Source organism: Cynoglossus semilaevis, chromosome 9 (genome assembly GCF_000523025.1).
Source record: "Cynoglossus semilaevis isolate Cse_v1.0 chromosome 9, Cse_v1.0, whole genome shotgun sequence".
In the NCBI taxonomy this organism is placed as follows: domain Eukaryota; kingdom Metazoa; phylum Chordata; class Actinopteri; order Pleuronectiformes; family Cynoglossidae; genus Cynoglossus; species Cynoglossus semilaevis.
This window is the reverse complement of record NC_024315.1, coordinates 5,901,325-5,924,718: the sequence shown is the minus strand read 5'-3', so window position 1 is coordinate 5,924,718 and position 23,394 is coordinate 5,901,325. Positions and strand designations below refer to the sequence as shown.

General features: G+C 42.2%; 1 protein-coding gene across 1 annotated transcript in view; it reads left to right on the top strand.

Annotated features, from left to right (window-relative positions):
- The window catches only part of prr36a (proline rich 36a), a 25,596-nt gene extending 2,718 nt beyond the window's left edge, over positions 1 to 22,878 (top strand). The window contains exons 2-6 of the mRNA XM_025058294.1: positions 10,166 to 10,836; positions 10,928 to 11,021; positions 16,137 to 16,318; positions 16,556 to 19,141; positions 20,971 to 22,878. Coding sequence (XP_024914062.1) covers positions 10,254 to 10,836; positions 10,928 to 11,021; positions 16,137 to 16,318; positions 16,556 to 19,141; positions 20,971 to 22,064 — 4,539 coding nt within the window. The 5' untranslated portion in view covers positions 10,166 to 10,253 and the 3' untranslated portion in view covers positions 22,065 to 22,878. The remainder of the gene's footprint in view (positions 1 to 10,165; positions 10,837 to 10,927; positions 11,022 to 16,136; positions 16,319 to 16,555; positions 19,142 to 20,970) is intronic.
- Positions 22,879 to 23,394: the final 516 nt, after the last annotated feature.

Genomic DNA, 23,394 nt, shown 5'->3' with positions numbered 1-23,394 from the left:
CTAATCAGTAGATCTCAGAGTCAGAGCTCTTATCACTGGTTTTGGTTGACAGTCAACAGTACAAAGGAGTTGTGTTTTGGGCTGTGCGGGTGTGTCAGACAGGGCATGGGTGTAGCAGCAGATACTCTACACCATAGGTATTTAACATGGAGACATTCTCAATATATATCGCCACCTGAAAACCCACATGCCACTGCAGGTATGTGTGCATCCTTATTGCAAACTGTGATGTCACCAGGCTGATAAAAACAAACAAAAAAAACATATGAGACGTGTGCTCTCTCCATCATGTCATTGTCTAAGGTCCTGGCTCTGCTCCAGCCTCCCACTGCAGGTTAGTCTTTGCAGTAGAGTCAGATATTACCTCTGAGACGGTTGTGTGGTATGAATGCCAGTCAACCATGCATCCAACTAAACATTTTCACTGTTTGAAGCATCACATATTATTGTCCCATCGTTTTTATGTTGGGATATGATGTAAGGTTTTAAACGGATTAAAGGATTTAGAGATGCATAGTATGAAGTAATGACTCTGCAAGTCTTTAACATGACATGTATGTTGTATTTCAGAAGCCACATACAACAAATGTCATTTTTGCTGAAAATGTTGATTTTGCCAAATACTTAATTTTAATTACAGGAATATCTTTGAAGTCTGAAGATTTGATTTCCCTTTTTGACAAAGACCCAAATAATGGCATAGCCTGATCTACTTTCTTCAAGTGCTGTACCCAGCCTCTGAACTCTGACACAGTCTGGGATTTTTATGCTTCCCTCTGGCCACAACTGTTTCCCTTTCCTCTTCCCATTTGCAAAAACAAGCCAAAAGAGGAGCTCAAAATAGTTTTCTCTTCATTTTCTCCTTTAACACGAAGTAATAGTCATTTTCAGATGTCTTGAAAGACAATAGTATTGTTGTGAGCTGCACAACCTGTCATGTGTGTCCTCTGAAGGAAATTAAGATAAACTTCAAGCACAGTCTGTTAGTTTTGCATTGTAGACAATTGTGTGAATTATTACATATCCACACCCAGGGATATTCAAACACATTACTTACCTTTTTGTGTGAATTATTACATATCCACACCCAGGAATATTCAAACACATTACTTACCTTCTTAAGAGGGACATTTGATTTTTATTTTCACCTTCACCTCTTCTGTGGGGGTCTCCTGTGTTGTTCCTTATGGTCGTTCAGTTATTGTACAGTGAATGGCTGCAGTTCTGTTAGTCTCGTTGCTGTGGTCTGCAGGCTGGCACTCTTCTGCCCATTAGGATAAAGTGGTGGACGCTGGCGCTGCATTTTTAGGCACTCAGTCTGTCTGAGGCTGTGATGCTGGACTCGACGCACTGCAATTATGCAAGGTGTAACTCAGCACTTCCAATGTTTGTGCTTTGAGTGACGGTTTTATCCAGAAATGTTCATAATGTATGTTTGTGACTGCTTAATTGTGTGTATTTACTGTATGATGTTGTATTTACTTCACGTGGTTCATCTGAAGTGTGTCTGTGTGTAACAGCTGCCAGCCTGTATATTTTGCCCTCTTTAGTTAATGATCCAGCTCTATCTGAGGTCTACCAAAAGCACCCAGCTGTGGTGTGTTTGTTTGTGAAGGACAGAGCACGAGAGAAATTTTTCTTCAGACGTACTTGTGCTCTCGACTTTTGGAGTGAAAGCACAAAATGGGGCCCACTCCACATTCAGATTTTCCTAAAATACGTCATGTTAATGTCACTGCAGAAGTGAAGGATTTGTTCAAAGAAGACTCCTCATTGTTATCATTTGCTCTGCCTCTTTTTGTATGAGGAAAATTGATCCTTGTTTGGACGATTTGTTTGCATTTCACACAGTTCAGGGGTGTGACTATCGGAGGGAAGGCGAGGTGTAGGATCAGTGTCCATCTGGCCTCGGCTCACCCTGCCCAGTCACAGTCATGGTAACTGATCAGGCCCTCGGGCTCTCCAGCATTACATCGACTTTCTGCCTGCCAATTGGCTACTGCACAGGAGAGTGGCTGCTGGCTGGCTTTACTATAGGAAAACTGATGTCAGCCTTGGCTAGTCCTCACCCAACCATCTTTGACTTAGTTTAATTTAAGTTGCAGAAAATGCCGAGGGCTTTCAATTGGGAAAGTGTAAATAGAAAGGAGTGTTTCAGTTTCTCTCCATTCTGCTCAGTCAGCTCATTCAACTTTATTAGTTGGTTGACAGAAGAGAGCAACAGGAAATGTGGAAAAGCAGAATCAGACTGCACAGGATGAAGGTCCTTGGCAAGAAACAAGCATGCTTGGTCTAAATCAGTTTTATTACCAGGGGTTTGACGTCCATTTTTATACCTTGCATTAATTTCAAGCAGTTCACATGCAGCCAGTCGTCTAACTTTTGTCACATGTTCCTTACACGGGGGCATTAGCCGCTGCTAAATATTCTGTGAACAGATATGTTGACAAGTCATTAGGGAATATTAACTATGGCGATAGTTAAATGGCACAGGACATGCATGATGATTTAAAAAGAGATGTTGATGTGCAACATCCTTGTCTTGTCAATATATCGTCGTGCCTATAGTATCATAGTATATATCACGGTACGTATCATATTGCCAAATTCTTGCCAGTAAACACCCCTACCCTGGGTAGATGGGTGGAGTTACCCATGCCAGCTGTCTGCACTTTCCATTGCACCAATAAAGACAATCCAAACCCACCCCCACCATCAGCATCATGCCTAATGGGAATGACGTGAGACAATGGGGCTCATGCCCATCCTCCACCTCATGGTACCCTAGTGTTCAAAACAAACACATCGGATGATTGCTGTTCTCTGGGACGATCTAACGAACGCCAGCACTGACACTTGGTTCTCTCCTCCTTTTTCACGCCCTACTGCCCAGTTGACCTGTGACGGCAGCAGGAAGCCAATCTGCTGTTCTCTGAGAACCTTGCCATGTTGAGAACAGATTGTAACCTCCTTTCTCTTCCCCTACAGCCTCTCACACTGGACTGCAGTGCCAGTAGCTGCGAGTCTCTCCCACTTTCTCTGCCACTCCCTTAAAGGCTAACAGGCTTAGCCCACTTAACATGTAGCCACACGTAACAACCTGCTCCTAATGGCTTAAGTAAGTGACTTGCACTCACTTAGCACATGGTCAGTGTAGCTTTTGTTACTTCATTAGATCACTTTCTCTTTTTTTTTTTTTTTTGTTTGTTTGAGTATTCTCAATAACTTGTTATGCTGTTTTAGAAATTGATTTGATAAAAAATGGATACGCTTTAGAAATGTACATTTTAAAAGGGTTCAATTTGTTTTTTATATATATATATATATATATTGATTTGTCTGAATTGTTCTCTCTTGCATTGCTTGTAATTCGGGCCAATTGTTGCCATGATTGTATTATGGAGTAGAAGTAGAGTCTGACATTTAAGCAAATATTAATTTAAGGGTTGCAATTTTGAGAGTGCACATAATACAATTACGTTATTTTTGAAGCAAATGTCTAGTAGTCTTTGAGAAACTGACCAAGATATGTTCAACGTTAGACAGAGTTATTACTCTATATACATATACTATATATATATACTCCACTGTCAGCCTCCAAAATATTGAATGCTAAAACAGTTCCCCAGCCTATGCAGCCCAGACCACTCTGTCACTCATCATGATAATGTATTAAACGGTTCTTTGGCTCTGGGGGATCTTTGTTGTTCTGTCTGGAGACAAATTACGTTGCATTGAATTTCCCCACATTTGTCAACATTTGTAGCTACCAATTATTTTCTTTTCTGTTCCAATTGATTATGTAATATGTAAATGGATATACAGGGCACTCTGTGTTCTGACAGTTTGTAAAAGACATGGCTGAGCTGTTAGCCTCTTGTTGCACCAACTCCTTCACACATGCAGCTACAATGATTCCCATGAGATGATGGGAAGAACACATGTCTGAGCCTCACAAATTCCTTCATCAAAACCAAAACCCAAACTCAGATTTAACTCATAAAATGGTAATTTGTGTGCAAATTCTGAATTATTATGAGAAAACATGGGAAAAATTACGAGGTCTCTGCATGATTTGATTTAATGATTTATCAATGATTCGACCCCAATGTTTTAGGATATGTTTGTACTTGTATTAGTTATTTGCAATTTTTTTTTTATCTGTTGATGTCTTTTCTTATTCCTTCTATTATTGCTTTAACACAGATGAGTTGGTTTTAGTACTCGTTCCCGTGTCTTCTCGTGCACATGGTTTTGATTTGCTTCAGTCTTGGACTTCATCTCACCCCAGTTGAATTTTAGTATTTTTGGTCTGCATACAGTCTTGTCTTAGAGACAAGTAATCATAACAAGTATAACATTATCTAACTTATTTTATAAAAAAATATTTTGATTTAGTTTACTTTATTTTGGAAGTTAAACATTTCTGAAATATAGTTACTGTTCATTTTAAAGAAACCCTAAAAATCCACCCCCTCTCCACCAAAAAAAACCCAACTTGTCACTGGCTACAAGCTAATTTACTTGACTCGATAGGTCCCTGTGTAGTTTGGTTTATATTAGACGTTCCAGAGAAAGAATTCCAGAAGTTCATACTACCTCCTCCATAAGTACGGTCCCACGTGGGAGGGGGGGGCATGTGTAACTTCCCGTGTGAGGTTTCTCTGGTCTGTTGCCCTGAGCTGCCTGCTGAGGAATTTCACTAAATGAATCAGTGGTGAGACGTTATTCTCCTGATCCATGTCTGAAAACACCTGTACGTTTCAATAGTTTAACTAAGTTCAGGACCCCACAGGACCCCCATACCAAAGGGTGTGTGTGTGTGTGTGTGTGGCTCTCTCTGTAGCACAAGGATGGAAAGCACTTCTGTTAGGACGAGGCTGTGGAGCTCGCGGTCCAAGGGATATTGTGACAAAAGTCAATAATCCAATGGCTGTAGTGCAGCGACCGTGATGGTAGCTGACAAGCTAAATCATCGTTCACTGGTGTTTATTGATGTTTTGAACAGGCTGCCACCATCATTTGAAGAACAGATAGTTTTAGAACTGTTTATGAAAAACAGGTGCGTTTTTAAAAGATAGGGCCTGGACTATATCTACAAATAAAATGCTAGGTAAAGATAGAACCTTTTTATCACTAAAGAAAGCCTTCCATCAAGTTGACAACCCACCAGTTCCCTGATGCATTTTTAAGAAAATTAAACAGATTAATTACAACTTTCCTGCAGCTTAACACCTTAAATTCCTGGACCTTTATGGGTTTTTTTTCTCATAAAGATATTACAGATATCTGAATTGATTTATATAAGAAAGTTACAGTTTAACTAACTTTTGCCCTTTTCTTCTTGTAATATTTTCTTAGTGAACAAGAAAGTACCAGTTCTTTAAAGAGATATTTATAGTTTCAAGATTGGAAATGTGAAATAGTGTTGCAAAATACTGACTTCTCTAACTCAGTTTCGTGTTACAGACGGTTTTGTAACTACATTTTTTTTTTTTTTTCCTAAGGCAGAAAGAGCTTTTTGTGTTGGAAGTACTGTAGGTTTTCCTACTGTCTTGGATGCAGTCATGGATATAGAGATATTCAATACTCGGACTAGTGTATACACAAATTCTGGACACAAGTACTTGGACTATGTGTGTGTTCCAACAACAGATTGAATTTCTCTTTTCTCTCCCCCACTCTGTCATTTTGATTGTGTGAACTAAAACACTCGCTCCGTGATTCTGCAGAAAGTGCGGCGCTGCCTTGTATGGTCAGACAAACCAGAGGGGTTTTTCACAGACATGTTAGTTTCAGTAGGGGCTGTCTGAACAGCACATTTGCTTTTTTCAAAGAAAATTGTTACGGTGTTACATTTGTGTTATTTGTAAATGTAGTTGTTGAATACACGTGTAGCAGATTGATTAAATATTGGTTTATGTCCGGCCTGATAACTTCACTTGTTTCAGGGAAACGACCAAATGCACTCCCTGAGCTCTGGGAATGCAAGAACTTCACAGATTCCACTGAAAATCAGTCTTTCTCAACTAATGTCTTTACTCAGTTAAAGTGCGTCCAAACAATTTTTTCCTCACATTTTCATGCTTTCATAATTGATCAGACCAGTATCAACACTGAACCGAAGAAGCTTTTTATTGATGAATATATTTTACACTCTATAGAAAGACTTTTTATTTTATTTTTTGGAGCATCAGCAATATGGTAGAAAGATGCAACTATAGAAAGGTCAAAATGCTCATATTTATACAGTTGATGTCCACCTGCCTTGGCATATTTTGGACTCTTAATCGATTTTGTCTCCTGAGTAGCATGCATATACACACAAACAGCTGTTGCTGTGTACTCCTAAGTAGTCTTGAGAAAGTCAGCTGGTGTGGAATGTCGATTGGTCAGATGTGCTCTCGACTCCACTGCTGCTTCAGGGCTTTATTTCTCCAATGAATCATCCTGTAGTCGATGTGACACTGAAGAAAAAGCAATTATCTATTGTTATTTGATTGCCTTCAATGAGGGTGTTTTGTAAAATTATCATGTATCATTCTGCAGTTTTGATGGTCATGTTTCCTGAATCAGATTATCCTTGGAAAAAACACAGTGACGGTACGGCAACTGAACTTTCCATCAAACTTCAAATGTGGATGTAACTTTTCACTCTTTGGCTCATGTGCAGTCATCTCATGGCTTATGAAGTTCCAGTGTCCAGTTAGTTGATCAATGTTTCTAATCAGTCAAACATCTGTCATCAAACAACCAGGTACTAACATCTCTCAGACCTGTGCAGGGTCTGTCTGTTGTTGTTATTATTATTATTAATAATAAATTATTATTAGATATTTTTTCATTTTATTTCATCTTTTTTTTTCAACAACAGTCAACAGTATGACAGCTGTGGCCCCATCCATCACAACCACATCCAGCATTCTAACCACAACTTAATCCCTTTGTGTTTGCATTAGACACGGTATTAATGTGACCCATTTTATTTTCCTCCTTTTTGTGCCTCTACTGAGATCTAGCGTGTAAAAACTCTTAGATGAAATGGGACGGATATAATTAAACACGCTGAAGATGGGTCAGATGGATTTAGAGATGCAATCAGGCCGTGTTTTTATTAGATGTGGAATGTAAATATCACTGAGGCCGTAGAGATCCTCCTCTGTCTAGACACACTCCCTCTTAACAGTCTTCAAAGTTTGTGGTGCATTTGTAAACACACCATTCTTCTATTTTATCCGTGTCTTTTGTTTTCCCCATGACAAAACTTTTTTCAACACATTTAATTGTTTCTAAAGGAATTCACCTAAAAAGGATGTGGTGGGGAAAGAGGCATGCCTTACCCTGAAAATGCTTCAAAATCTTCATTGAACTGGAGTTTTTGTCATGCAAATGTTCACTGAGTGAGTCTCCGACAAAATGGCTGTTTCTTTCTGTTGCGTTGTTGCATGACGCTGTTCTTACCAGATCAATTTCTGCACCTATTGTTCTGTTGTTTCCCATGTTTAAGTTAGGATAGATAGTAATTGATTAATCTCACAGGAGTTTCCTTTGTGAAGTAATGCCCCAAGAGGGATTTGAACTTGCAAAACTGCAGAGAAGTCTTGTTGATATTTGGTAAATCATTGTTTCATTTTTATTACATTAGTTATAAGTTAATCAAAAAAGTTACTTTATTACTTCACTTTCTCTTCTCAAACAGGTCCATCACAGAGAACCTCTACAACATTTGACTTTGAGCTAAGCGTCTGGTATTTACAAAGACAAAAATGCCATGTCAAGAAGCCACACAGTGCAAGCTGTGTTTATATGTGCAGTTAAGTACTTTGTAAGTACTACTGTTAAAGCTCTCCAATTAAATGAATCGTCTTTGTCCCAGCAGACAAACATGATATACTTTTTTTCATAGGGGAGATTGTTTGTCACCCAAAGAATGTTCATCTCTGCCAAGACAATGCTGTTGACCTAATTGGTACCATGTCAAGCAGAACGCTTGCTGCGTAGTTAATTTTGGTGCATTAGTCTGCTGTAACAGAGCATCAGGTGAGCAATGGAGTTTTATCCAGTTGAACCTGATTGGTCTCAAAACTATTATTTATTTATTTTCTGCCAATAATTTCTCCTTGTTGTGTGTCATATGTGACAGAATAATTAAATACTCTGTTACTGGGTGGTAGTACATGCTATAAAAACTAAAACAAGAGAGAGACTTGGAACTTTTGAGAATATTTAAGACACTAATCTTCTAAAGTAGTATTACTGTACATTAGCCTTTTTTCATTTTACTTTTGGTAATTTTTCAGATGTAGAAAGCTTTTAACATTCTGTTCTTACATTTTATATAAACAAGGCAAGTGGCCCTCCAGTCATTGATTTGTAACCACAGAGAGCAAATAATACACCGCTCAATAGTAGAGTAGTGAAATGGATAGGGGATGATCTTTCTGTATGGAGTGTACGCAGATGTTGGCTTTGTTTGTGTGTGGGTTTTTACCACTTCCACGGCCCAAAAAAAATACACAGATTGACAATTAGGTTAACTGCAGACTGTTTATTGGCCACAGGTATGCATGAGTGTGAACAATCATTTGCCTCTATATGAGGCCCTGCATTGGACTGTTGAACTGTCCAGGGGTGTACCCCTCCTTCACCTGCTCTTGACAGTTCCCCTAAAAAAGATTAAATTATAGAAGACAAATAAGTCAATGAGTCAAATTGTTCACCTTTTTTATGAACATGTGACATGACAGTGACGTGAGAGTGAAATTTGTTTTTAAGGCAAGCAAATGTTAAAAGAAGAGGCTTTAGCAAATGACTGACCTATATTATGTTACCTCATCTGTTAATGTGTAACTAGTGGGCAACATGTTCCCTAGACTTTGGACAGGAATGTGCTTGTTTCTTAATGGTCTATCAGTAAGAAATAGCAGTGTTTTATGCTCTGCACCAGACCTTGGTCCAAAGCTTCTTTTTTTTTTAGACTAGGATTTTGAACTTGTGATCAGTGTTTTTTTCCCCACCTTATATTTATTAAAAAAATAGTTGCCATTGTTAAACGAAAGCATATCTATCTCTTAACACATTGTGGCATGTTTACTGAGGAATCATTTTACAATCTGAGCACTGTGAGTCTTTGTCATCATGAAAAGTACATTTGCTAAATCAAGACCTGAAGAATTTAATCAACCCATGTGATAACACTGCCCCCATAGGCTTCACACAAGGCATTTTGGGCTACGCTGTCCTAATACTTTTGCTTATCTTACCTGTTGCACAGCTTGTGTTTTGGCCATTAAGCTTATGTGAGTGGTGTTGTTTTGATTTTAACTGTGTTGATTTTAGGGGGTGGGGGGGGGTGAGAGAACTAGAATGGTTAGTGGAGCAGAAGAATGAGTGTGGGTGGAAATGATGAAGAAGGAAGTATAATTAGACCGTAATAGACCTGGAAAGAACCTGACTGAGGACAAGGAGTTCATGACCTGGGCCTGTGACTCATGCACTACAACGTCTTTAATTTATATGTTTCGGCTCCACACAGCAGATCTTTACGCTGGAACTTTATGTTGCACCCAGCTCGTTTTTCAATGAAGAATTTCCTTTTGCACAGATGTTTTAAAGGCAACCACTCAGTGAATGGCTACCATCTGTGTCTGACCAATATAGACGACTACAATGGCTGATTAATGAGTCCATTTTGAGCCTTTTTGCCAACCTCGCAGATCTCCTCATTCTTTGTGGGCTGTGTGTCATGGTTTGAAACTGCGTGATTGCCTCTTGTGGTTTTCACTTCTAAACCACAGCTTTTCCACTACCAGATTTAGGCAGGGAGGACATTTGAAAACGGTCAGTTCTTCCTTTTTATATTTATGCCCCACAATCTATAGTCAGAATGAACTATTTTTCATTGTGGTAAATGAAGACAATACAGTATATCAGTTTGGAGAGTGAGTGCTATGAGGGAGAGGTTTGTTGGCTTCACATACAGTTCACTTCCTGTTTTCAGGCTCCTATAAATTCCTAACCCTGACTATTAAGGTTTTTTTTCTTTTTTTTTCTTTATCCTCCTGCAGCAGTGACACATTTGACTTTAAACAGTAGTACTTTAAACATGCATGTTCTCCACAGTATATGTGTAATATATATATATATATATTTTTTTATTTCACAGACCTTTGCTCCAGTGTCAAAGGAACTGGTCTTCAAAGACACTGGACCAGAAGCAACAACATTTGTGTCCAAAACCTTAGGAGGAGGGAATGAAACTGGATGGGGTTACCATGGACACCATGGAGCCCACTGAAGCTGCAGCAATAGCAGAACCCTCAGAGTCTCAGGACAACGTCACCGGGCAAGCGCCGTCTCAAACGGAGGAGGTAGTGAATGAGGCAGCATCCGCAGCCGCTCAGACAGCCAATGACAAACAAGTGACGGCAGATCCCAAAGTTAAACCCAACAGTGTAGCAAATAAAACACAGCCTAAAGCCAAAACAGCGGGGGCTGCTGGATCCAACTCACGTCCAGGTACTGCCCCCCACAATGCAGGAAATGATGTAAAATCCTCCAAAAGTGTTTCTTCAGCTGTTGCCAAGAAAACAACAGCAACAATGGCATCAAAAGCCTCAGCAGCAGGAGCTCTACCTAAAAGACCACTGGGTGCATCAGCAGCTTCCTCTATAGCCAAGAACCAAACGAGAGTGCCTGACAAGAAACCTGTTGGACCAACCAGGACTACCTCTGCTGCTGCTGCCACAGTGACAAATGGTTCCAAATCAACAACGTCCAATTGTACTCCCAAGAAAAAAACAGAGACTGTTAATGCAACAAAACCCAAAACTACAGGCAGGTCTTAATGACATGTATTTACTCAGGCCAAAATGTTAGGAGACTCATTTTGTCTGGTTTTGCTGACATTGTTTTTCTCATCTTTCAGTTGGTCTCACCAGGCCAGCAGCTTCTACTGCTCCGAAGCCCAGCACAACAACTGCACCAAAAACTGTTGGTGCAGCTGCTTCAAGGATGACGAGGTATGTTTTGTTTTTTTTTTAAATCAAATTAAAAACAGCTCTTTTGATTTATATTTTTTGGCTTTTCTAATTTCTTTCATTTTCATGCACCCTTCTCTCTTCTTTCTTGTCATGTTTTTTTGTCTCTGAGATTTGATCTTTGAAATCCCTCGAAAAACGGATTAGATGCTGACTTTGTTTATCCTGATGCTCTGAACGGTAGCAGTAGAGAATGTTGTCCATTGTGGTCCCTCGGCCGTTATTGAGTCAAATTTCACTTGAATGGTGTGAGTCATGTTAACAGAAATAACCCGAGACAGAAAGCCTTATCACAGCCAATGATACTGAAGAACTGGGGCTTTGTCCTGACAGACCCCCTGGACACAATCAGACCCAACTCCCTGGGGCGCGGAGTCGCTGACTAGTCTCATAGCCCATCTGAAAATGGGCTAATGGTGCAGTAGGTGATGACGCAGTAGAACAAAACTTCAAGTATTGCTCCAAATATACCAACCATTCCTTGTTGTTATGGGCTGTTTAACAGAAATACAAGCTTGGTGTTTAGAGGATGTCCAGCAACCATAAATCTATAGCTACATGTATTGGATATTACTAATGTCTTTGTCAATGAAGTGGGCGCTGAGTGATATTATTTTATCTAGGCTTAACTAATTCACCATCCCAGTATCTGCACGCAGGATGTACTGCTGTGTACAAATAGACCTGATTAGATTCTGCCAATACAAGTCTTCCGCCTCCGTGTCCTCTTATTAAGTAAAGGGGATAATGTGCTCTCCTGGTCTTTGTCAGTGATACATGTATCAGAGAATTAACATAAACCACTATATATATATATATGTATGTATGTATGTATGTGGTCAGTGATAGTGGCATGGGTGCACTGTGAGATATTACAGTAATGGTGTTTTAACAATATTAGCCCAAATGACTCAAACAAAAAAGCTCTAAAAAGATATGGTTTAGTCGACCACGTGCGTGCCTTTGAGAAGTCCATCCTCTAAATTAATCAGATCAGACCTTTAAACAGTAGGTGTCTGATTACCGCCAGGCAGCGCTCTCTTTGTTGCTGGTTACCTAGAACTTGGACACGGGCCACTGGCCTCCCAGGGAACAGAACAGTAGCAGGTGTCTGACCCCGTGACATATGATGTAAGTTATTTGTTTTACCATGTGATGTGGCTTAAAGACAAACCGTTTAAAATTCAATTTTGTAGCAAGGATCAGATCAGCTGGTCAGTCTCAACTAAGGTTATAATAGTTGGTGTTAAGGTATTTATACTAAATTATATTCTGTCATTAGAGCCAAGGGAGCGAAACTACAACTAACAATTCCTGGAACACAATAAAAAAAAAAACATCTTAAGGAGCCATTGGAGGAATTGGTCCTCCAAGACAGATGCTCAAGATTCCAGGCACAAGGTCTCTGAGAAGGAGTTCATAAGACATAATTTATTACATTTATATTCTGCTACTTAATCCTGTTCAGGGTCACGGAGCAGGTGCCAATTCCATCTTAAAATATAAATTTAATCAAGGATCAAGGATGACAAACCACAGCCACCCACGCAGACACACACACACAGGTATGGCCAACTCAAATAATAATAATAATAATAATAAAAAACTTTACCCCAACCCTAACTTTATCACCTTGTTGTTTAGTGCCAGGCCCTGTGGTGTCTCAAACTGCAGGTGCATCAATGTGACATGGACAATACAGATTCAGTCATTTTGTTTAAATGTCACAGTATTTTCAGTAACATTCTGAAGCTGTAGCTGTGAATGTGTCCATATTTGTTGGGGGGGGCTTGATGTTGATCCTGAGTTTGGGAACCACTGGGCTGAATGCACATAGAACTTGTTTTATAAATGTTTAAAAAGGTGAGAATACCATTGTCATCCAGAACTTGACAAACGCTGAGTCAGTCTTTGGTAGGACGCAGTGCAACCTGATGATTTCAGTTCTGCATCTCTGTTTTTATCTTGGTGTAAATAACTGAGAAACATGTAAAGACGAACAACCTTTGTCCCTGTGATTAATGACCAACCATTGATTCATGGCCAAACGTCAAATCTCTCACCTCCTCCTGCGACGTGCTGTAGTGTCCTTGCACTGCCTGAGCCATCGGTCTTTATCTGCCCCCGAACCCTCTTTCTGCTTCTCTTCCATTACCCTTCATTCTTCGTTTCTGTTCTGTAGAGTGCTGGGCATTTGGCCACTCCTTACAACACAGTTTCCATTCACCGTTCAAACCGATTCATCAATACATTTCATTGACAGATTGTGTAGCATTATACGATGGTTCAGCCTTGGCGTATCTGAGCGGTCTGATAGGATGAATAATAGGTCACTAGAAACTAAATAGGTTTGATTATATATTTAGTTTGTATTTTTATTGTTTGTTGAAGCAGTTATTTATCTTAAAAAGAGGCTGACAGCCTTTATTACTTTCTTTTTTTTTTTACCAACAATTTAGATGTTTGCCCTGCAGGGAAATTACAAATCTGGTCATTAAGCCAGTGGACTGATATCTTGGATGGAAAATGGTCTAAGTTGAATATATTGCAGTGCACTTTGTTTGGCAATGGGAAAGTTAATTGATGTGTAATTTTCTTGGGACTTTTGGGAGTTTGTGGTTCTGTTGTTTTGCTGCCAGTTTGGAAGAAACAGAAACACAATTTTTGGTTCAAAGCCATGTCAGAAAAGACGGTTTAAAAGTTTTGCCAGGCAAGAGACCATTAATTTCCATTCTGATTGCAAGTAGTTCTTTTTTGCACCAGTAGGCCCTTGAATAAATTTAATTGGTAAAAATCTTTGAACCTGAATCTGTCTGTGTTTTATACATACAGTACGTACGCTGCTGTGGGTGTGAATCACAAAACTCATTCCTTGAAATTATGATTATGATTATCCGCCATTTTAAACATTTTGGCTGTTAAAAATGTTTTAGAGTTATTATAATAATTAACATGTGGTTTAGCGTCATTGTCTGTTCAATGGCCAGGAAGCAAACTCTGAACAGGTCCCAGAGCCTGTGGTCCCTCATAGCAGTTGCACACGGTCCATGACCTGCATGTTTCCTTTTAGAAAAAAATCCCTAGTACAGTTGAATGTTGTTGAAAATGATAAAAAATCCCTAGTACAGTTGAATGTTGAAAATGAAAATGAGCTTATAATCCTCTGCTATTGCTTCAAACATTTGAACAAAACACTACAAAGAAGGGCTGATATAGTAGATTTTTTTTATTTTGCAGTCCAACATATGAAATTTTAATAAAAGTCCCTGCCCTTGTATCCCTTTGTGCTGGTCAGCCAGTTTCATCCAAGTCACTCGTAGAAAAAATAAAACAAAAAACGGTCCAGTCTGTCTGACGGGTCTGGCAGAGACCAGGATTACTCTCCTGGCAGGAAGCGAAGATCTCTTATATCAACCACGATGACAGTGTGTGCCCAGAGCCTCATAACAGCCAGCTTGCCTGCCTGCAATTGCTGGGCTACAACACTTCATTTAAACTCTCCACTGAGCAGATTTGGGCCTTCATTCTTATATTGTCAAGGAGATAAACGTGGGTCCATACAAAGTGTTAGGAATGTGTGTTCAAGTCGGGAAGGAGAAAAGCAGCTGGTTTTGGACAGCCTACAAACCAAACAAGGAATTGTCAGAGAGCTTGAAGTGATGAGGGGAGAAAACTCTGCTTTTATTATAAAGCAGGACCAATTACAGCAGCAGAGAAAAGTGTGAATCCTGACCAAAACCGTTGTCCTTAATACCAGAGAATGTGTAATCAGAGAGATATGTTTGTCTTGATGAAATTTTGTGATATAACAAAAAGGGTGTGGCTTCAACGGACTCGCCTCGGCCAATGTTTATACCTTGTGTTTTGGCCAAAACAGATGTTCCAGTATACAGAATGTTAATGTCCTGAACATGTGTGAGTCTTTACAGAAGAAGATGGAAAACCCATAAAAATAAAGAGATGAACAGCCACTGTCCTGACCTTTGCCGTTACGCTGATGACCTCATGTCTGGTCATTAAATCCTGTTTAATGTTGTGTTCGGGGTCTCGCATCCTTTCTGTGGGCTGAAGTATTGATTTCAACCCTCTGTTAACAGGAAATGTAATCCATACTAATACACCAACAACAGAACCATCGTCCTGACCCGACAGATGGTGTGTGTGGGGAGTGAGTATAGCATTAGTGGGCTTGTCTTCTCTTTTCTTCAGTCCCTCTGGATCAAACCTCTGAGTTATGAGTCAGTCCAGTGGAGGTGGGGTTGGGGTTGGGGTTGTTTAAGGCTATGTTGTGTCTCTTTGTGAATCTGTCCCCTTTATTATTTAGCTCTGTTTATACCGAGCCGTGTACTCACTGTTCTCCTCTTGTAATGTTGCGATCATGTCTGATCGTTCTCACATATAAAGGAGTGAATGTGACCATCGCTCTCTCTGGTGCAGCTTTAATCTTTTCATGACTTCCTATCGCTGCATTGCTTTGGAGTTCTTTTCTGCTGCGTCTGATCTCGGAGGGAAACAAATGGTCATTGTAATTGTCATTGTAATGTAGGAGTGGCATCCGTGTGCGGGCATGCTACTGCACAGAGAGCTATCAAAGTGGCTGTGCCCCCTCTCCCCCCCCCGTACACCATCAACTATGTCGGCAGACCAATTCCAATAGAAGACATTGTTGTAAATGGTAGCTAGGTCACACGGTTCCTCACTGCAGTTACACTCAGTGATGCAGCACTTTGTGTTGTGAGAGTGGTGCAGTTCTGATGAGTAACAGATGTTGTACAGTTTATTTACAGGGTCAGGCCTTCTCCTTGCTCACCAGCAGGGTTTTTGTGTGAATATTAGAAGTAGTGGTTTTCTTCATCTGACTTGTTCTCAATCTGACACATTTTTCTGACTGACTGAAGTATGATGTGAGCAATTTTGGTTTTGAAGCACAAGGGCACACACACACCCTGTATCCTTCAGCTTCTAACATTTTGCATCGCTTCGTTCTCATCTCCGTGTCTGTTCGTGTTCTTCTTCGGAAAAAAATAAATGTAATAAACTCATTACTTGTTATTACACAATAAAATAATGACCTATCTTCCTCTTATGTTCTTCCAGGCCTGCTACAGCTCCATCAACATCACGGCCTGCAGCCACCATGTCCAGACCCACCACAGCACCAACCAAGCCCACTGCTAATGCAGCTGCAAAAAGCACTGCTACTAAAGTTACAGTAGCACCTCCTACAGGCAGAACCACAGCAGCGCAGCCTTCCAGACCCACTGCTGCTGCCAAGAAAGGTAAGAGCATTTCACCCTGCAGTGCTTGTGCTCAGAGCTATATTTATATGACATTAATAAAGAACTTTTCCCCTTGATCTTGATTTAAACACTATAAAGTGTAGTATACATATAAACACAAATTGTTAAAATGTCAAATTGTTTCTCAGCCATTATTGTCAGATTTAAAGAAATGTTTTAGGAAACTATCAGCTGGGAAGAATTACATTCTTTTCTGTAATTTCTTTCTTCAACTAGATGTTGGTCGTCCACCCTCAGCTTCACTTGCTAAGAAACCTCCATCTAGTACAACGTCAGCTGCTGCTAAAAAACCTGAGCCCTCTAAGCCCGTGGCATCTGTAAAGGTTAATTCTGTTTTCAAATCATCTGGAACAGCAAAGCCAGCTGACTCCAAAGTGTCGCAGTCCAAATCTTCCCAGCCAGTAAAAACAGCCACCACAAAGCCTGTTGCTCCTGTACGCTCCCTTCCGTCCAACAAACCTCCCCTTGGCCGAACCCCACCCGCCTCTCCAGCAAGCAAACCGACCAAAGGCACTACGTCTCAGCCAAATCGTGACACCAAACCCACTAAGACTGTTTTACCTTCTACTGCGGTCAAGAAGACAAAGGCTGCAAATGCGTCCAAACCCATTGCCAAAACAGAAACTGCTGCAGTTGCAGCTGTCGCAGCTGTAGCAGCTGTCGCAGTATCACCTGTTCTCATGGAGACACAAGCAGGGTCTGCAGAGACCTCACCAGAAGGATTGACTCCTGCTGCCTCTGCACCAGAGGAGCTCCCTCCTCCAGTCAAGACACAAGACACTCTGACAGAGGAGGCACCTCCAGAGCCTGTCCAAATTCCTGCAGCTGCTCCATCTCCTCCACAAAGTCCTGTCAGCACAGAATTTACAGAAATCTCTCCTGACCAGCAGGAGCGAGAAGACCGTGCTCCGTCACCCACTTCTCCAGAACTCATTCCTGCCTCCGTGGAGTGTTCACCACCTTTGCCTTTACCTATTGTAGAACCTGTATGCGAAGAGCCCATCCCCTTGTCAGCAGAGGAGAGCCCCTCTGCTTCTGAATCCCTCCGACCAGAGGCTGCTGCAGCATCAACAAATGCTGCTCCTCAAATAGTTTCTACCACTAATTTGAATGAGGAGGAGGAGGAAGAAGATGACGAGGAGAGGGAAGGAAGTCAACAGGTTTCTGTGTCCGAAATGAGCGGGGCTACACAGCCGACAGAGGAGTCCCGTCCTGGATCGGCTGGATTGGTAGGAGGCGCGGCGTGGCGAGCCAGCGGTGCCCTGCTCTCTGAGCTGGACTCTGAGGATGTGAGTGGCAGTCAGCAGGGAGCTTCTGAACTGAGCGCCCCTGGAGTCCTGGAGGGCACAGAGAGCACAGATGACCTGGGGGATGGCAGTCTCAAAGGAGCTATCGACATGGAAGGAGCCTCAGCAGGGTCCCCAGACTTCGAGAAGGTCCCAGACATACCAGCTAACGACTTTGAGGAGGATGAAGATGAAGACGATGACGACAACGACCGCGTGTGCGACATGGATGTGGGTTCAGAGCGAACCGATGAGTTGAGGAGACCGAGGCATGACAATGATGTGGATGATGACGAGGAGGACGATGAAGATGTGGATATGGCCAGTGAGGGCGTCACAGAGAGTGGGCTAGAAAGCTATGGGAATGCGGATGAGGACGACTTTGCCGAGGATGAAAGGCTGGACAATCTAAACAGAGTGGCCCAGCCTCCACCTCCACCTCCTCTGCTGCCTTCTGCTCCCGCTGCTCAGTGGGACCAACCAAACCCATTTTCTGATCACTGGGCCGAACCTCTTCAGCCGCAGCAGTTTCTAGAGCAGGTTGGTCAGGTTCCAGGAGCAGCTGCAGCCAACCCATTCCAGGCAGACTCTGAGACCCCGACTCCAGCCCAAGCTTGGATGGAACTGGGCTCTGCTACATTTGTCTTGGAATGCCAAGAGTCTTCCCATCAATCTTGCCAAAATGTAGAAGCTCAGATGCAAGTAGATCCGTCCAGCCCTGCTCCAATGCAGACCCTCAACCTGACTCCTGCTTCTGCTCCAGGAATGTCCCTGTCGAGCACCGTGAGCAGCGAGACTAGCACACCTGAAGAGCTTTGTGACAACAATCAACACGCACCAGGCACGGGGTCATACTCTGAGCCTGACCCAAGCTTCCAGCTAGACACAGGTGCTGAGGACAGAGAGGAGGAGGCGGAGACCCTGCCAGCTGATGAAGTCCTTGGAGGTCCTGCAACAGCGCCCACCTCCAACCCTTCATCTTCCTCAGTAACGGAAGACGAGGCCAGTGACACAGAGGGCGAAGCTCAGCTGGACGACTCTCTGGAGAGTCCAGCAGTCGGCCACAGTACCTTCAACATCCAGCCTTCAGCGCAGCGCTGCCTGTCCACTGTGGAAGAAGGAGAGGAGGCTGAAACAGAGGGGACTGTCGCTGTTGAAGACACCACCCCACCATCGGCCACCTCTTTGGCGTCCTACGGCTTTGACACAATGACCACAGCCTCAAACTCAAATGCCCACTCCACGGGGGAGAGCTGCATCAAGAGTCCCGGAGTGTTCTCTCTGGAGGAGCTGCCAGAAGAGGCCAAGGAGCCCTGTCTGAACCCACAGCCCTGTCTGGCTGAGCAGCCCTACATCGAGTGCGGGAAACAGGATCCAGAGCCGGCCGAGTTCAAAGAGGCGGAGACACTGGGGTCAGAGGAAGAGGAGGAACCCTCAGAGAAACCAGAGGAAATCCCAGATGACATCCAGCCTCCTTACTATGCTATTTGTGAAAAGACTGAGAACTCTTTTGCAGGTAACGTATAGTTCATCCTCTCCCTAACAGCCCTCAATAACACCCAGTCTCCCTTTTAAAAACAAAACAAAACGACCCAACAATCACAGTGTAGTATTTGCTGTTGTCAGTGTTTGTCCTGTTATCTCTGGACACACTTAGAAAAACAGAGAGCAAAAAAAAAAAAAAAACAAATGGGGAAAAATAAAGAGGACCGCAGTGACCTTTCCCTCTTCCATTTCCACATAATATGGCTTCAATTCCTGTATGTGCAATAGCTACTATTTACTCCTGTGTGTGAGAGAGTGTTGTGTCGTGCTGTTGTTTTAACAGAGAACTGTGTGACCGCTATAAACAGGCATGTAGAGGACGTGTCGATTTACCAGAGTAAAAATGGAAACTAATCAAAACTAAAGAAATGTTTCAAGTTTGTTTTCATGTGTATTTATCCCTGTTTTTTTCTTTTCTTTTTTTAATGAACAGCGCCGACAATTAAAAATAAGTTGTGATTGTATATTCATGTTTAATTTCACCGTATTACAGGCATCATCTTTACTCACTCCTCGTCTCTTCTTGCACTTTAAATTGTAACCCCAACTTTTTCCTCCTGTTTGTCCATGGTTTGGAATTATTGAAACTTAAAACTTTGAATAAAGATTAGATTTTTTTAACATCTTACATTCTCTTAACTTACAATTTTATTAAAAGGGTCTGAGGTTGTGCAAGAGTGCATCCAAGCATCACAAACTAATACCAGCAGCTACTTATGTCATTGTATGACACAAGTATTCCACTCAGTCAACACTAAGCTCCCATTGATACTAAAAAAAAAAACCAAAAACACTCGCACTCAGACTTGAAGAGAAACACAGATGATAAAGTGTGAACATTATAAATAAACATCAGTACTTCAGTCATCAACCCTCAAGATGATCACGGATCAAACAACAACATTCCAACAAGAAGAAGAAGAAAAGCTCGACATCTTGCTGTTCATTCCCCAAGAAAGGTCCGGTGCTGCGTCTCACTTCAGCCTTTTCTCCTTAAGCATTCCTACTGCACTGTTCTACGGCGACCTGTCGATGTTAATGGAACTCATGCATGTCATGGTGGCACAATGGCTTGGTTTTTCTCATCTCATAACTATGGATTGTTTCTTTTTTTCTTTTTTTTGAGGGTGGGGATCAGGATGTGAGGAGAATAGCTTGGTTCTAGGTCAGGATAGGTTTGAGTTAAACTAAGTGGATTCCTACTAAAGCCAAGCTATTTGATTTGAGTTTTTCTGTGACGCTGGTTAAATGCATGGAGAGCTTCTGCATGAATCACTGTTTGACTAACTGTACACTCAGATCACAGGTGATGATGATTTTAACTTCTCACTGAGCTGTTCTTATAAATCTCTCGGTAATTTGATAGTTTTTGCATATACAGGAAGTTGGCTGCCATTTTGGTAAATGTAGAAATGTCACTTATACAAGTTGCTCTCTGCACAAATGCCCCTACGCTGGGTCACCACCCCCATTCACCTCACCCTGGGTCACTTTATTCTACTGTGTCCACTGGTAATCTGCAAATGCTAAAATTACTTTGTTATTGCTACACAGCTTGCATCTACACCACACTCTCACCGTGCCTTAAGTCAGAAGTACACAAATCTGGAAGCTGGACGTTGCTCGTTGATTTTCATTAATTTTTTTCTTTGTGGCTTCACGATGCTTCCTTCAGCTCCCCCCTTCCTTCTCACCCTTCTGCTTGTACTCACTGCACTGCTTTCACTGTGCTGCTGCCTGTGACTTGTTTTGTATCATCAAGCTACTGTAATTTTCCTTCCCACTTCCTCTCACACACAGGCTTCACTGCACTCCTGCAACCTCACCAACGCGATCACGCCGCGTACCCCAGAAACTACTGTGACATCATCAAACCCCACGGCCCCTCCGTGACACCGCCGAAGCTGACCTGTGCTGACCTCCCTCCGAGAAGTCCAGGGCAGCAGGCGTTGAGCCCTCAGATCCGCCGGCTGGAGCAACACCAGCGTCAGCTGCTGGAGCTGCAGCATCGCCGGGAGCAGCAGAGCCGACCACTGGAGGAGGCAGAGCAGGAAAGGAAGAGGAGGGAGGAGGAAGAGGAGAGGAAGAAGAAAGATGAAGCTGAAGAGGAAATAAAAAGGAATAAAGAAAAGGAGGAGGAAGAGTTAAGGGAGCAGGCGGCACTGGCAGAGAAGGAGAAAGAGGAGGATCTGAAGCAGAGGAGAGAACTTGAACTTCAGCTGCAGCAGCAGCAGGAGGAGCTGAAGCAACGGCAGCAAATCATGCAGTGGCAGCAGGAGCTGCAGCAGTCCAGTAAAGGACAGACGGTGCTGCTGTCTCCTTCATCAGGTCTCTGTACCATCTACGAAGCCCTGGAGAGCAGCGATGAAGAGGATGCAGAGGAGGATGAGGTGGTGGAGGAGCTTATCTGCCCTAAGAAGAAGAAGGAGCCCAGAGAACAGGAATCGCACCAGGAGCCTGAAGACGACTCTGAGCGAGTGAGTCCAAACAAAGACTTTTTCCTTTCCACTGAGGAGAGTTCTTTTATCCCAGACCTCCCAGAGACGGCCAGCAACTCCTCACAAGATGAAGATTCCTCCTCCCCCTGCCCTGCTGGGTCTCCGGAGAGACCTCCTCCTCTGGACCTGGACTGGGGGAAGAAAGTGGACATAGTCCAGCAGCTGATCAATCAGACCCTGCTGCTGAATGGAGACAGCTGCTCGTCACTGCTCCTCGTGCCTGGTGGTGCTGGGGGCACCCTGAGCCCCCTGGAGAGCAGCCTGTGGCCCACACTTCTGCCTCCGCTCACTCCACCCTCTGCTACTGTCACCTCCGTCAGCAGCTTCTCTCCAGAGGCCACAGGAAGCTCCCCACAGGGAGAGTGGACAGTGGTGGAGCTGGAGACGCATCACTGAGGAGCAGGAGACGACCACCCTGTCAGAGGTTAAACGCTCAGTTATATCAGCAACGTAAGACTGACAAAACACGAGTAGCATCAAAGAGAGTGCCCCATATTTTTTACCACACTTGCAGCTAATGAGATTTAAATTTGTTTGATCAATGCACCAGGTCAAACAAATAAACCGTTAGACTCTCAGCAGCCCATATAAATACAAAACAGTCAGTCAGAAGAGAACACAGCGCTGTGCATCAGTGGTTCGCAAACATTCCCGACAAAACAAATTATATTACCAAGTTCAGTTGAATAATTATTCTCAGACTCTTTGTGATTTCAGACAGTTGCTTCTAATGGATTTCTGAATAATGTGATTATAAATGAAAGCTTAAAAAAGAACATTTTAAACTAACTTAAGTGGAATATTACAGAGCTTTTACACAAATACAACTTTTTAGTGATGCTACGGTAAAACGTTTTCTTCCTGATGTGTATACCAGTCAAAGGTGTTAAAATAGAGCTGACTTCATCAACCTGAGTTAAGACTCTTTGGACGTGTTTACCTGGAGCAGGTCGTTAGTTTTAAGAATACATGGGAAACTGAACTCAAATTTCATGTTTAGAAGAATACACTTGTAAAACTTTTTTTAGGCCAAGTGAAAGTTCTTAATATTACATATTGAATTATTTATTTTTATTTTGTCTTATGAGAATTCTTGTGATCTACTGCCTTACCTGGGTCTATTATTTTGGATTAACTGAGCACTGACAGTTGATGAATAAGATGTTAAATATTTGGAATCCAGATCCATAATTAACTGGTAAGAAAAAAACCCCACATTAACCTGAAGAGTCTTAACTTGGGGTAAAGTCGGTGACAAACCTGCGACATGTTTCTCCCATGGAAATTTAAGTTGAACACGAAGTGATACTGAAACCGGGCACCTCGCAACAATCGATATCCAACACCACAAAAACAAACAGACCGATATTATATTTCAATCCTTGTAACTCCACACACACATGAAACCATGTGACTATTGAGAGAATCCCATGATGCATCTGTGCTACTGACTTAACTAGATGTAACTGGACACTTCTGTTTCTGCACCACATTTTTTACCTTGGTTTGCTGCTCGTAGACACATCTGTAGGTCTTAGGAATAAAGACAGGCTTAAAGAGTTAAGCAACACTTTTTACCACAATGTCATCACCTCACACTTATCTGGGCGCAGAGTTTTCACAGAGTCTTGTCAGTGGAGGCGGCCATGTTGGATTGCTGTGGTTTCAGTAGCCCACAGCGTAGAAACTAAAGACTCGCCATTGATAACTGGAGGCTACAACAACA